At 39.3% G+C, this 16,226-nt stretch overlaps 2 protein-coding genes across 2 annotated transcripts; both read left to right on the top strand.

The window, feature by feature from the left end:
* Nucleotides 1-2,869: 2,869 nt before the first annotated feature.
* On the top strand, nt 2,870-7,648 carry LOC146577859 (GTPase IMAP family member 7-like). Its single transcript, XM_085255934.1, has 2 exons — nt 2,870-2,946; nt 6,297-7,648. Exons 1-2 carry the CDS (start codon nt 2,940-2,942, stop codon nt 7,235-7,237), a joined length of 948 nt encoding a protein of 315 aa, XP_085112060.1. The 5' UTR covers nt 2,870-2,939; the 3' UTR covers nt 7,238-7,648.
* Nucleotides 2,884-13,063, top strand: LOC146577858 (GTPase IMAP family member 7-like). The gene is made up of 2 exons (XM_085255921.1): nt 2,884-2,946; nt 11,853-13,063. The coding sequence occupies exons 1-2, from the start codon at nt 2,940-2,942 to the stop codon at nt 12,944-12,946; spliced, it is 1,101 nt and encodes a 366-aa protein (XP_085112047.1). The 5' UTR covers nt 2,884-2,939; the 3' UTR covers nt 12,947-13,063.
* Nucleotides 13,064-16,226: the final 3,163 nt, after the last annotated feature.

Here is a 16,226-nt window from a genome sequence, read left to right as displayed (position 1 = left end):
TTGGATGCACAGCAACCCTTTCATTTAACATCTTGAAGAATTTGTCCTTTTTTTGTGCTTTTCTAGCCGGGTGAAGATGCTATGCTATACCTGGAGAAGCGGCCTCTGTCCTCCCCAGTGCTGCTTTTTGATGGGACAACCAGCATTGTTGCTGTAGGAAATATACCAGTGACCACTCTCCCCTTGGAGGATTTCTGGGAAGGAATGTTGGTGTTGATGGCATATTACTACACCTTGCACTTAACACACCCGAAATGTGTTGCAACGGTCCTCTCTGTCATACAAACCGAGGTAATCACTGATGCCATCCATGATCAAGATGCCACTAGTGCATATAAGAAAGCAATAGCTGAGTGGAAGTCATTCTTTGAAAAATAGGTGAATACCAAGCAGGATTTTATAAGGTCATTTGCAGTTTGTTTAGTTTTGTAGTACGTTTGTACAATTTGTTCCTAATTTGCCTAGCAATGTCCTGAGAAATGGCTCTACTTATAATGCTTTACAAATGAAAGTTGTTTTTTTTCTTTACTTAATGACACTTTACCTGAGGCATGTAAAGTTTTAAGTCAGTAATGCCGTTATTTACAACATTGTGAGACTATGTGACTGTCACAAAAGTTTAAGGCCAAAAATGTAATTTTTTTTCTCTGTTTAGGCCTTTTAAAAGGTTGATTTAGACTTTTAGGGTTTGTGCAGCAGCCCTATATTGTTTACAAAAAGGGTTTTGTTCTCATGAGAGGAATAAATATATATTAGGAGGAGGCCCCGGGGCAGACCCAGGACACGCTGGAGAGATTATATCTCTCGGCTGGCCTGGGAACGCCTTGGTGTTCCTCCGGATAAGCTGGAGGAGGTGGCTGGGGAGAGGGAGGTCTGGGCATCTCTGCTTGGGCTGCTGCCCCCGCGACCCGGCCTCGGATAAAGCGGATGAAGATGGATGGATGGATGGATGGATGGATGGAGATATATATATATATATAAGTTATTTTTTGCTTGGATTTAATATCGATTGGGCTATATTTTAAGATAAGCCAACCTGAATCAAGAAACAAATTAATTATACTTCAATAATACTGAGTAGTTTTTCATAGTATTAGAACTATTTTTCTCATTGCAGTGCATTCATTTGCTGCAAGTAAGAACTTCAAAACATAAAAAAGACTGTAATTTAGCATATTTAACTTAGGAGAAGTTCAATTCATCAACTCTTCCGAAGCTGCTGCTGTCACTTCTGTTCATTCAGAAATCAGCTCAGTCGTTATCGCTACCTTATCTGAAGTACTTAACAAGCTAAGCACCCCCTCTCCATCTTCTGCTCAAAGACAAGGTCACAAGCTTTTCGAGCCGCCAAGCCCTACCTCAAATCTCAAATCCAGCATTCCTGCCATTCCTTCCGAATTGTCTGAGCTCATCCACTCCACACCACGGAGCGACGTTTGCTCTCCGTGCGCTCGTCTTTGTTCTCTTCTCCTTCTCTCTCCCCAAACGGCCGCGGCAGACGGCCGCCCCTCCCTGAGCCTGGTTCTGCCGGAGGTTTCTTCCTGTTAAAAGGGAGATTTTCCTTCCCATTGTTGCCAAAGTGCTTGCTCATAGGGGGTCATATGATTGTTGGGTTTTCCTCTAGACATCATTGCAGGGTCTCAAGGCATCTGCCACTGTGGCTTGGTGCTGTATAAATAAGTCAAATCAAGAATCAAATTATTCCGTTGACGTCTTCAACCTTCGTATCGCACACTACTGCTTCTAGGGGATGCCTTCTTTGGGGATCTGCCAGGCCCGGGAGCCATCGCCAGTCGCCTTCGAGGCCTTCCCCAATCCGCAGCTCAATTCATGTCCAAGCATTCACCTTTACCTACTAAAACGCTGTCAAACCTAAAATGAGGACGTGGGCCCAGCTAGTGAAGTTCAGCTTGTGCTTGTTTTCATTGTGCATGAGACAGCATGACCCTCTCACCAATCTCAGTCAAATGTAGTGTCTAGTCCACACTTGGACCACAGATATGACTTTTGATTGTGACACTTGGAGGGGGTGTAAAATTGACTTAGTTAATAGAGCTTATATGTGTTTTTCAGCCCTAAATATATGAAATATATTTTTAAATGTGAACAAAAAACTATTTTCCTATTCTATGTACTTACATACTCATATCAAACATACTACATTTATTTTAAAAAAGCAGCTGATTTCAAAGACACTGGATTTCATGCACTGATTGATTGTGTAATCTGCAGTTATGCATTAATGATGAAGCATTACATGTGCATGTACCAGTAAACTGTCAAGAGGGAATGAATGCATCAGTTTCTCCCATTTTTCAAACTTAACTTAATTAAAACTCCCTTCTTTGTTTAAAACTTGTTTCACTAGGATGAGAAACAGAAACATTTTACCAGTCCCTTATTCAAACTCTGAATTGTCCTGTTTTTAAAGCACTGAGGGGATTTACTGAGCTGTTCAACACTATGTCAGAATCAGAATACTTTAATAATCCCTAAAGAAATTATGTCTCAGTTCATTGTGCAGTCACAGTCATCAAAGTATCTGCTTTAAACTATTTTTTTTTCAACAATTGCTTTTATTTATAAACGATTTTGCTATTATATGTGGCTTTTGATTTTCAGTTCTGTTACCAATCATAAAATAAACAAAATAGTGGACTAAGATTAATGTGATAACCAGCTCTGATATATCAAATGTGAACAGTTATACACCATCGTGTTGTGGTTTCGCATGGATTTGCAGCAAAAAATATCTGTGAGTGTACTGCACCCTGCAGCATGAGGTGTTGCTCATTGTTTTGTGTAGTTACAGTGTCAGTTTAAAAGTCCAACCGGTGACAAATGAAAGCACAGCCAAAGTGCAGCAAGAGAGCAGGTGGAAAAACACGCAGCAAGGACATCGTGAGGTCCCGGTGACGAGTGTGATTTCTTTTGACAACATGGACGGTCAGTCGAGTTTACTTTATATCAAATACAATGAAACGAAACGAATATGAGTTTAAAGGAAATGTTTTGTTTGGACAAACTCTGAATTATTAGCTTCTGATAAACTGAAAAAGCTGAATGAATCATTTCATTGCTACAAATATTAGAGAGGGTCAGACTTGCTATTGGGAAGGCTGGAATGTTTGCAGTTGTCCAAGGGTCTTTTTGTCTGCTGTGAACAGTCAGTGTGATATGATGTAGAAACCATGCATATGTACTCTCTCTTCCTCTGTGCAGTCTCCATGATGCACAAGAGCACATTACAAAGACCCATGCATCTCTGGGCATCCAGCCTCTCTTTCTCTCTCGATGGTAACACACATTATAACTGTATCTGTACTTCTGTGCTCAGGTGCTCTCCTCCTTTCTACACTTTTATTTTAAGTGTAATTACCTTCCTCATTAGGTAGAATTAATCTGCAAAATCAGCAAACGAGTGTTTTAGAGTGGCCAGTCTGGCAAAGATGTGATAGAAAATTAGCAAACCATCAAATTCAAGTCAGCTTAAAGAACTCAGACATGCACTGGAACCTCTGGATCTTAAAGTACTCAAACAACAGCAGAGGCAACAAAACTTAGTGCATCTCTTTAGTTTTTGGTGTTGGTGTCATTTCAACATAATGTGGCTTCTGTAGCAGCAATTTCACGTCCTGTGCAGTGAAGTTCAAAGCTAATATGTCTAAAGAACGGAGAAAACAGAGGGTGACTTTGACTTTGAAAGGCTCTCTTGTAGTGACCGTGGTTTTGAATATGAAAATGAATGTAACTACTGATCAAAGTCAGAAAAGGAAGCACTGAAAACAGGAACATGCTTTACATAACATAATGCAAAACAAGCTAAAAAGAGAACGAGAGGGGAAAAAGAAAAGGATTCATTCATCCAGTTTCTTCCGCTTATCCAAATCAGGGGTGAGGCTGGAGCCTATCCCAGCTGTCATAGGGCAACAGACGGGACAGGTCACCAAACTCTCATAGGGGTAAAAACAAATCAGCTATTTAACTACAAAGACATAATTTATTCATCAAGTTAATGATGCCAGCCGTAATTGAATCTGATTACAGTGTGTACATTTCAGTACATTTCAGTGTGATCTGTAGTGAGCGTAGGGAGCAGGTGAAAGACAGCCTGTTTAAGTGAGAGAAGAGGTGTATAGAATTATAAAATAACTGTGTGTCAATGTGACTGAACTGACTCACGTGCAGACATAGGAAAAAAGTGGAATGAATGTTTATTTAGAAGCACCAAGTGAGCTATATACAAATGTGTGAACGTCAGGGGTTCCAGTGATCCATGAGATGGAGAGGAGAGGGACACTCCACTTCTGACATCCCACACCACACTCCCAAACACTCATGCTCAGGAATCCAGGGAGGAGAAACAAGGACGTTTCCAGGGAATCTATATACAATAAACAGATGAAGAGTTCAGAACTGGGAAATCACAGGGAAACACGAGAGAGGGTTAGAGCCGGGGCTACACTAAAGTGAGTCGTACAAAAACCCAGCGAGGAGAAGCTCTTTTTCATTAGCAGTGACCAGGTCGCACAAAGATGGGGACAAAATTAGAGAGGCGTGGCTGAAATGGTTTGGACATGTGCAGAAGGATCACATCATCACATACAGGGTCTTAAATTTACAGGTCCAATCATATCTTAAAGACCACATAGTACATAGTAATGTATCAACTCAGACTGCTCAGATTAGGCCTAAAACTTTCCTTTTTGCTAAAGGATATAGTGAGGGCTGGATCAGGTGACTCTAAATTTTCCCTTAGTTACGCTACAATAGGTCTAGGGATTCCCATGATGCACTGTTTCTTCTACAGTCACCCTTTTCACTTACTGTGTGTTTATACACCTCTCTGCATTTAATCTTTAGTTATTATTAATCTCTGGATCTCTTCCACAGTATGTGGTTTTTCCTGTCTTCCTCTTCTTACCCCAAACTGGTCGTGCCAGATGGTTTCTTCCTGTTAAAAGGGAGTTTTTCCTTCCCACTGTTGCCAAAGCAGTTAAGCAAAGGGGGGGTCATGTGATTATTTTCGCTTCTTTCTTTACCTTACAATATAAAGTGCCTTGAGGAAAATGTTGTTTTGATTTGGAGCTTTATAAAAAAAATTGAATTGAATTGAGGGATAATAGACAAAGAATGTTGACCATGGAGTTGTTAGGCAAGAGAAAAGAGGAAGACCATAGATAAGATCTGTGGCTGTACAGTAGTGAAGGAGGACATGCAGAGAGTTGGTATAACAGAGGATGAAGCTAGGGTTAGGGCGAGATGGCATCATATGATCCGCTTAGGTGACCCCTAAAGGGAACAGGTGCTTGAAGAAGATTTCAAATACGTAACACATCCTTTTTCTGTATTTATAATTAGATAATACTTTTAATTATAGTATTCTAGAACAGTAATACCATTTTTCTAAAGTCTTGACCTTCTCTTTTGCTAATCACAAATTTACTACAAGCATATTTAACTTTGCGTTACAACAAGGTGCTGGTCAAGATTTTTCTATAAGAAATTAAAGAAAAATTGTGTTTTTTTTATATTACTAAATTTTGATATGCACGATAGTTCTCTCATCCAAGTTTGTAAAAACAAAAAGAAACAAACTATGAGGTCATCATAGCTCATCACTTTAGTTTGCTGCTGAGAAGCAAGTCCAACAGGTGCAGGAACAAAACAAAAGGCGCAGTCACAACATCCACAGGATCTGAGTAGTCGTGTGTCTCTGCGCTGATTTTGCTTTCAAAAACATGGACGGTAAGTTGCAGTTATAATCATGTATTGATAATTAACAAAAACATGGGAAACAGAAAGGAAGAAACTTCTCTCCAACCAGCTGAAAGTGATTGTTTTTCTCAGTCAAGGTTATCTACTCCACTCAATACCTAAAATAGTTGTGTAAACATTACCTAATATATTTAAGGCTGCAAATCTGAATATTATAGCAGAATAATACGGAGTATATGCTTGCTACACTTAATAATTCTAAATTATTTGGTTGGTTTCCACCATCTGAACAGCTAGATCTGAACTGTGCACAACAGTCAAAGAAATGAACATTCTTTCTACTGTACCACGATGCATTTTTAAGCCATTTACTGACTGGTTTGTGAACTTCATGCAGTTTTATTTACCGGTACATTTAAAAGAAAGCAGACACGTCCATCATTTGCAGCTATAGCTTGTATATGTTGTCATAAATGTTTTATTTGACTTTACTGTTTATTTTTGTTGCACTGTTTAGACAGAGTAATAGATAAATTAAATAGATAAATAACTGACACCAAATCATTACTGTTTTATAGAGACAGCAAGAAGGATTGTGGTCCTGGGAAAAACTGGAGCTGGAAAGAGCAGTATTGCCAACACCCTGTGTGGAGAGCCTGTGTTTAAAGTAAATCATACCCCCAAATCTGGAACAAAGGAATGTCAGGCAAAGTTCATGTCAGTCAGTGGAAGAATAGTGCTCTTTATTGACACTCCTGGATTTTTTGACACAAACAGATCTGAGGAGGAGATGAAGTCTGAAATATTGAGCTGTATCACAGAATGTGCTCCTGGTCCTCATGTGTTTCTCATTGTGCTTAAAGTGGATAAATACACAGAGCAAGAAAAGACTGTAATAGACAAAATTAATCAATATTTCTCAGATGAAGCGCTTAGATTTACTACAATAATCTTTACTCATGGTGACCAGCTTCCTGAGGGAATGAAGATCGAAGAGTTTGTTAAACAAAGTGAAGCTCTGGGCGATCTGATCAAGAAGTGTGGCGGCCGCTGCCACGTCATTGATAACAAATACTGGAAGAACAACCAGGGAGATGAATACAGGAACAACCAGTACCAGGTGGCAGAATTACTCAAAACCATTGACAAGATTATTGAGGCAAACAAAGGAGGCTACTTCACCAACGACATGCTGCAAGAAGTGAAGAGAGATATTCAACAAGAAGAAGGTCGCATCAAACAGTCATCTCCAGACTTAACAGAAGAGGAAACTGCAACAAAGGCAAAACAATCTGTGTTTAAAAATCTGTTGTCAAAAGCTGCAGGAGTTACAGTAGGAGCTCTACTGGGTGCACTCCTTGGTGGAGCGTTAATGAAAGGAGGAGGAAATCTAGGTTTAGCAGTAGGAGCAGCATTCGGAACAGCAGCAGGAGTAGCTGCAGCAAAAGGAATGATGGCAGACGCAGCAACAGCATCTGACACAATTCCTGCTGGGTCTGCTGAGCCAGCAGCTGAATAGCATCAGTAACATTGGTTTGAAACAGATAATAGAGCTGACACACAAACTACAGCACTAAACCAATTTTTTTAAAGGTATAAAAGGAGTTAGAAATTAAATATCAGAATTTTTGCATCCTCTGTTAAGCTCTCAATAAAGTACCTTTAAAATCCACAGATGCACAGGATCCTCGTATATTGCAAGGAAACTACTCACATTCACTTTTACAAGCTGCCATCAGAGAGTCATTATTAAATTTATAGAATGGGAAGTTTTGGAATCTTTTTGTTCATCATGATTCGATTTCTGTATTTGCACAGCATAAAGTTTCTTAAGAGTTTTTGTTGAATGCTTACTGTTACCATATAAATGAAGCAACGTATGCTTAATATAATGTGTGAATTTTCCCATTATGCTAATACAGTCTTTATGTTCCAGTTTATATTTCAAACTTTACCCATGAATATGTCCATTACTCCAGCTTAAAACATTTCTATAATAGATCTATAACTTTCAAATAAGTTTTGCTTCTGTTTTGTGATGGTTTCTTTGTTGCAAATGTTCACTAATAAAACAGCTAATTTTATCACATGTAATCAAGTGTCTTGAATTTTTCTTGACGATTTCATTTATTAGCTGAATAGCCTCATGTTAATGATGAGCAGTAAGTAACAGATTCAGTTACTTACATTTCAATTAAATAATTCATCTGTTATTTTCTTTTAAAAAAAACAGATATCAGCTTAAGTCAACTTTACTGTAACCTCAGTTTAATGCTTTTAAGTGTTGCTCACGTTGCCAGACTACTATCAAAGTTTCACATATTGAAAAATGCAACAAAAAATGAGACTAAATAAATCAAAACAAAATGCAGACTGTGGTATTCTAGGAATATCGATCGAAACTTTAAAAAAATTATATATAGTTCACAAAACAAGAGAACCTATGCAGTCAGTAGCATTAAAGAAACGTGTGAAGGCCTATATAAAATAATTCATAAACAGTGGTCCCTCGCTATATCGCAGTTCAGCTTGCGTCCTGATTGGCTGTAGACCATTGTCAATCAATCTCGTGCTGTGTCTCCTGTACAGTACACAATGTGTTGAGCTTGTCAAATTTACATAAATCTTCGATCACTAGCAGTGTGACACTGAAGTGCTGTATTGTATGTTTGTAAGTTTTCTCCCCAACAAACACAACAATGTCGACAAAACATCGTCACCTGCGGGCGGAGTTATTTTTATACAAGATTTGAACTTTGAGAGTGTTTAAACAAGAGAGAAAAATGTGAAAATGTCCATGCCTGTCTGAGAAAAGTGTATAAAGTGGTGAGGGGTTTTAAAGCCTTACAACATCTGTAATAATTATAAAAAATTAATTGCGGATTTCACTTATCACAGGTTATTTTTATAACGTAACTCGAGGGACCACTGTAACAGAAATAAATTCCACTTTCCTGAAGAATAGAAATAAAAATATTAAAACATCCCTAAGGGCAATGAAATACAGCTTAACTTTTTCTTTCCTCTTGCATCATGATCTTTTTGTGTCATGTAGTCATTTATTATCTTTATCTCTACGTTGCAGCACTTTGGATTATTATATGTAAATATACAGTGTGCGCAGTGTTTTGTTCGCTTCTTTTGGCTAAAACCCAGATAACAACTTAGATAGATAGCAGAAGCGAAGCACAAGTCAAGTCACAGTACAAGAACAAAAGCAAACAACTCACTGCAGAGACACATCATGAGCCAGACTGTATTTTTGACACACTTTCCTCAGCATGGAGGGGACAAGTAACTTTTAAATAGACATTACTCCAAAAATATGATTATTTTGTCATTCAAAATCCTAAGCTGTGACCTGTTTTTTAAATCAGCTGAGTTCATTTCAAGAGCTATTTCCTTATTAAAAAAAATCTTGGTTCTCTAAGCTTTATTAATCTTATAAATACAAGCAAGACTTTTGGTTATATAGGGTTGTTTGGTGACACATGGCTTGCAAAGTAGTACTGCATTAAGGTAGTTCATGCTTTTCTTTTAATATCTCAAACATGCTTTAAATTTAGTTGTGTCACAAGAAATCCTTCATGTGTAGCTGTGGTTGGCAGAAAGGAAGTGGACCCAAATGCAGAATTCAAATACAAAACATAAACTTAAGGCGACAGCTTTATTGCTGGGAAAACTGTCCAAACATAAGCTAACAAAAAACAAAGTATAATGGAAACTAGAAACAAAAACACTGAAAAATGACAGCTCAAACACCAGGAAACAAGAAATATGGAGCTAACGCTTGAACTCTTTAACACAGGGAGACTCACACACATGAGGAGGTACAACACAACAAAGGGCAAAGGAAAACACAGGGTTTAAATATACAAGTCAGTAATGAGGAAATGGGAAACAGGAGCGAAACACAGCTGGGATTCTTTAGACATAACGAGACAAGGGAAGGAAAACTAGACACACTGACACAGGGCAGTGGCGGTCCTAGCCTGTTTGGTGCCCCGGGCGAACACTCCCTCTGGCGCCCCCCCCCCACACACACACACACACAAAAAAACATATTAAGTACTGTACATTAACATAAAACTGTTGTACACACACATACATATGAAGAGAGAGAGAGTATGCATAGTATGCAAACGGCTACCAAACAGCCATCATAATTCGTCATACAATGAGAACAGGACAAATCAACAATTGACAATGACTAATTAATATTAAAATCTGCAACACAATGAATTGTTTGGAGTTTAGTCTGTTACTGTTACTATTTTTACCATTTCTTCTTGGACCAACCCACATAATTTCCTTAGAGATGAATAAAGTATTCTGATTCTGATTGTTTCAGGATGACCTGCTATTATCCAATGACATATCTGCTTACCTGCATCTTTTGCTCGTTTCTCCTCCTCTACTTTTCTATTTTTCCTAAACTGAGGACCTGATGGCTCTGAACTTTTCTTGTCCATCTTGCATTGGTTTTGATTTTGCATTCCAGTATGAACACCCATCCCTCAACCCAAGGATCACCACAACATGATCTAACACACCTACACCTTAGCTCACAGAATTACTTTGTCTAGGGTGTATTTCTGAGATTTCACACAATCCAGGATTCAAATCATGAATACATAATGGTCTTGGATTTACAACATTATAAATGAAATGCGCTCTATTTGGAAGCAGCCGGCCCCCCTCCCCTTTCGACGGGTTGTGTGTGAGACTTTAAATCATCAAACTGTAAAATATAAATTTTAAATTGTTATTGATCCCTTCACCCCGAGTCCTAAAGTGTATATTTATTTTCTTACTCTTCTTATATTTATTGTTTGTTTACTTGCACTGCTGTAACTGGAGCCTCGTCGTCTCGTCTCTCTATATACTGGACTGTATGTAGCGGAGATGACAATAAAGTTTGCTTTGACTTCAGCAGTAAGCAGGTGCACCGAGGGCTCTCGCGCTCACTTTTCGCGTGTAGAATTTCGAAAAAACATCGGTGCAAATTATAAGTCTGTATCATGATGTCAGGTGTTTTCGTGTTTGTTGGTTTGTTTTTATTTTGTTTTATTTTCCGAGTTGGTTATTAGATGCTGCTCCAGCCGGTCAGAGAATTCCCCGCCGCCCCCCCCCCCCCCCTCCCCCCTCCCTGCACGGCAAGGAGCAGGCGCACCTCGCAAATGGAGGGCGCCTTTACTCCCAGCAAATGGGCGATAGAAACCGATTGGTGCCTATGCCATTCCCAATATGCGCTGTGACGCTGATGCCCGTGATGTCGCCCCCCACCACGATGCTGCTCCGGGCAACCACCCGTGTCGCCCGTATCTAAAACCGCTACTGACACAGGGCATGGGACTGTCAAATTAAAACGAGAAATAACACGAACATCAAACCAGGTACACATGACACTACACAGGGAACACAAGGGAGGCATTCAGACAAAACCTAAAGGCTGGGAAATCACAGCGGTCCTGAAGAATAAGTAAAGAACGTGAAAACATGACAAAAGACAAAACTATGAAAGCCCCACAAAATCCAGAACACTGAATAAACAAAACTTAAACACGGAGTCACCCGACTCCAGAGCATGACAGAAATAAGTATGTTTGTTGGGTATGTAATACATTACAAGTAAAAGTAATCTAGAAACAATTAGGATTTACAATAAATCTATTTTGTAAAAACATACAAAATAGATTTATTGCATGACAATGTTCATGCAAAATTTTGCTGAGACAGGGCCATCCTTTATATATAATATGTCCACTATGTCCAAGACACGCATTCTGAAGTTGCAGTAACATCGGAGGGAGCTTCTTTATTTCAAACCAAAATTTAAAAATGGGAAAATTGTGGGAAAGCATTAAACAGAAATTATTCACATGTACATGTATATACATATTACCCACCCAGTTTAATAGTTTCTGATGATTAAGGACCGTTGAATGTGCTTAACATGCGTTTTGTTTACTACTGATTTCTTGTGTAAATTAGACACGGTGGTCTGGCATGTCTATACTTTGCTGTGATACTGAGTTGATACATTTTTGATCTGAAATCTGATAATTGATCAGAGATGTCAGGAAGCAGATGAGTTAATCTGATTTTTTTCATCTATTCATTTTTTCTTCCAGTGACAAAGACAAGGAGAATTGTCCTGCTGGGAAAAACTGGAACTGGGAAAAGCAGTCTGGCTAATACCATATTTGGCGAGACCAGATTGAAGATTAATCATTTTAATGACTCAAACGCATGTTTGTCTCAGAGCGAGACCAAGACTGTTGATGGAAGAAGCCTAACTTTAATCGACACTCCTGGTTTCTTTGACCCAAGCAGGTCTGAGAAGTTGGAGCATGAGATGTTGAGCTGTATTACAGAGTGTGCTCCGGGTCCTCATGCTTTTCTCATTGTGCTCAAAGCAGAGAAATTCACAGAGCACGAAAAGGCTGTCATCGCACAATTATGTGAATATTTCTCTGAAGATGTTCTTAAATACGCTGCAGTGGTTTTTACTCATGGTGACCAGCTCCCTGAAGGAATGAAGATCAAGGATTTTGTTAATGAAAGTGAAGCTCTGAGTGATCTGGTGAGGAAGTGTGGGAGTCGGTGCCATGTCATTGACAATAAATACTGGAAGAACAACCAGGAAGATGAATATAGAAGCAACAAGTTCCAGGTGGCAGAGCTGCTCAATAGCATAGAAGATATAGTGACAGAAAACAATGGAGGATACTACACTAATGAAAAGCTCCAAACACTGGAGACAGAAATACAAAAAGAGGAAAATCGGGTTAGAAAGTCATCAGAAAATCTGTCACAGGAAGAGATTAGAAAGCAGGCTAAAGTTAACATCATTAAGAGACACATGGAAAATGCACAAAAATCATGGCTTAAATATTTTGTGGGTTTTGCTGTCATCACAGGATTATTTGCAATTGTCTCAGCTTTGTTGATCAAATCGAAGTTTGGTAAGGTATTAACAGAAGTGCCAGCTTATGTGGTAGAACAAATACCAGAGAAAACCCCAATTCCAGTTAATCCAGTCCCTGTCCCAGTTCCATCTGTTCCATCTATTCCCGTTCCGTCTCTTCCTGTGTCATCTGAATCATTCCCCATTCCAGTCCCAGTACCTTCTGAAGAGGACGTTGTGGGGGGTTTTGAGGCCATTTGGAATAGACTTCATGTTTTGTATGAGAGAATATTCAATCCCTGGAGTCCATTTGAATAAACACTGACGCACAGACAGATAATAAAACAGCTTAATCATCATATATTGTCCTTTAAATCTTACATAAAAATAGCATTAATCTGTGTGGCTAAACCATGAGATTAAAATACTTTTATTTTGGCCGATTTTAAATCTTCATGGAAAGTATAAATGTGTTTCTTTTTTTGTAATATCCTAAAAATGTTGAGTAAATAAAAGATAGTGGTCATATATTAAAACATGTATAAATGGGTGTTACTTGATTATAATCTGAAATTGCTTGATCAGAAGTTCTTCTTAGCTTTGTGATGTTTTAACGCTTTTACATGCAGCAGTACCAGCACTATTTTACCTGTTAAACCTGTATGATGTCTTCTGCAGCTCAAGAAGACCTTTACATAATCATATAAATGTACTGTACATCTATAAAACAGGTGTTTTTTTTATTATGTGACTCTCCTTGTGCTTCTTTATGGGTCCATGTGTATATTGTTTAATTCATTGATAACAATTCCAATCAAAAGACAATCGTCTGTGTATAAATGATGCACAGTTTGTCATATGCCAAACAGCTCTATGTATTAAACTAAGTAATATGTTTGTCATGGGATCATTTCCTTATGACAGAGCTTCCCAAAGTGTGTGTGTGGGGGGGGGGGGGGGGGGGGGGGGTGAAAAGGGGAAAAAAACCAAAACGCTTGGACACTGCTAGCACGGGGCGCCCACACAAACGCAGTGCAGGAGATGAAGCATCGCTGAATATGTTTCCAAACCAACTTCATTCTAAGCCAAAGATTAGAAAATATGGTGAAGCATATCTTCCCTTTCCTATCTCCCCTGCAGAATTGCTTTTCCCTGCGTCGGGAGCACATGCTGGGTTCTTCAAATCACGGACAAACAGTATCCCACATTCTTGATTTTTAGTTCACAAACACTTGTTGTAATGACTAACTATTCCTGACATTTTGGAGATGTTAGCTCTGTATACAGTAAAGTTACAGTGGGATACAAATAATATCAGGCTGATCCTGCCACGATTCAAATCGTGGACAAACAGTATCCCACAGTTTTTTATGTTTTTGAACCCATTTTGCACAGAGGGGCATTTTTTGAAACATGTATTGATATCAATGTTGAATATTATTACACAGGAAAAAAAAACAACTACAGGTAAAATAATTACACCGTGATGACTGTGCCTTTCTAAATGGAGGGACATTTTTCTTGTCAAACAAAGGGGGGCCTAGCAAAAAAAGTTTGGGAACCACTGCCTTATGACAATGACAGCATTTTATTTCAATGTATCAGTTTGCTGCCTCACTTTCACTCACTAAAGCACAGCTGTTGTTGATTGGAGCATAAAAGTAATAAAACATAATTTTATGTAAACTTATTCACTTTCCATTCCATTTTCTTAGACACAGACAGACTTTGTCATTCAAGGTAACACGGTGTAGCGTACATAAGAATGAGACTTGTTCCATTGGCTCCAAGTGTGCAAAAGTATAAGCTGACTGTTAAAATCGCAAATGCTGTCAGGAGCCAATGCAGCCACAGCTGGAAAATCAAAGGAGCGTACTAGGCCAATAACAAGCTCCAAACAGTGAAGAGAAAAAATACAAAAAGAGTAAAAATCATTAAAAAGACATGAGAAAATCTGTCACGGGAAAAGATCAATCTTCAGATTATTGTCATTGATAATAAATACTGGAAGAATCCATTTAAATAAACAAAGATCCACAGCCAGATAATAAAACAGCTTAGTCATTATATATTGTCCTTTAAAGATAAAAAATACTGCCATTAATCTGTGTGAAATGACAGTGTAAACCCTCACATCATTATGCTGCCTATATGTATTCATCATATTTAAAACTTGTGAAGCCACCACTAACATCCTATTAGTGAGTTGCAAATACATTTCGTAGTAGTAAATGGGTTGCTACACAAAACATTTCTTACACTCAGAACACTTTATACAGCTTTCCTCATTCCCAAGCACTTTCTCCCAATGCAAATGCGCTTCTCTATCAACTTGGGGTCAGCGTTGTGTCCTACAATACTTTAGCATGCAGACTACAGCAGCAAGGCATTGAAACACCATCTTTCAGATTAGTAGATGATTAACCGAATCTACCTGAGCTACAGCCACCAATAACTAACTTGTAACTATTGTTATTTGACCACACCTGAGACTCAGCGCTGTGGCTGTTTCATTTTGTATTTGTACAGTTGCCAAATAGTTTGACCTTACCCAGAAACAAGTTACTCCACCCGAAATGTGGTATTAACATTCAACTGTCACCTCCCCACTGTGGCCTAGAGTGTCTTGTCATTTTGACTGTGTTATGTTTCATTTGGATTGCCTGGGGATAGAAGCTCCTCTCTCAGTTCTTGCCCGGATGATGCAGAATCTGCCTGATTGCAGAACTTGGAACAGTTTGTTGCCAGGATGGGATGGGTCCTTCACCCACATAGCAAGCAGGTTTGGCCCGGATCTGGTGTCAAGCCGGCACTGCTGGCTGACTTCTGGCATGATAAGATGCATGTCATCCAGATATGGGCCAGGCCCGGCATAGATGGCACTGTGTATGTGATGGCATGCCACATCTTGCTCGATTGTGGTTTGGTTTATGTGGCCCAGCCCCATATAAAGCAGACCTGGCCGGGAGCCGTAATCAAGCTGGCACTTCTGACTGACTGGTGTCATGGCAGGGTGTATGTCAACCAGATGTGGGCCAGGTCTGGCAATGATGGCACTGTTTATGTTCCTATTTTCCTGGTTTAGTTAGAAGACCCAAATGCCATGTTGCAATACTATACTGCTATGGTAGCCAATGTTTCAAATGCAGGTTTGACAGGTTTGTGAGTTTACACTTTATCCAAACCCTAGTGAGGGTTTATTCATGGCCCCATGTGTGGGCCACCTTTGGCAAACCAGATCTGGGCCACCAAAGGGCTGTCATTCTTTACAGTATGTGGGCCATGTGTTAGCACATTGTGTGGGCCAGATCGGGACCATACCAATTTTGCTATGTGTAGGGCTCTAGAGTGCGACCAATTTGGTCGCAAATGTGACCAAATTTTTCAGTGGTGCGATTAAAAAAAAAGATTTAGTTGCACCTGTGCGACCAACTGTTCGGGTAGCAAAAAAAAAAACAAAATCTGCAACCTTCCCTGTGGTCAACAACAGACACACATTTTGCCCCTATCGTGGACTAAACCAATCAGAGATAGTAAGGGGCGGGACCTCTCTGATTGGCCGTGGTCCAGTTGAAAGTGCAGGTGGAAGTGGGAGGTG

This window comes from Mchenga conophoros, linkage group LG3 (assembly GCF_057382185.1).
Source record: "Mchenga conophoros isolate Kocher_MC1m ecotype Shallow Benthic linkage group LG3, M_conophoros_male_GT1.1, whole genome shotgun sequence".
Taxonomy (NCBI): domain Eukaryota; kingdom Metazoa; phylum Chordata; class Actinopteri; order Cichliformes; family Cichlidae; genus Mchenga; species Mchenga conophoros.
Note: the sequence above shows the minus strand (reverse complement) of the source record. Positions and strands in the feature narration are given on the sequence as shown.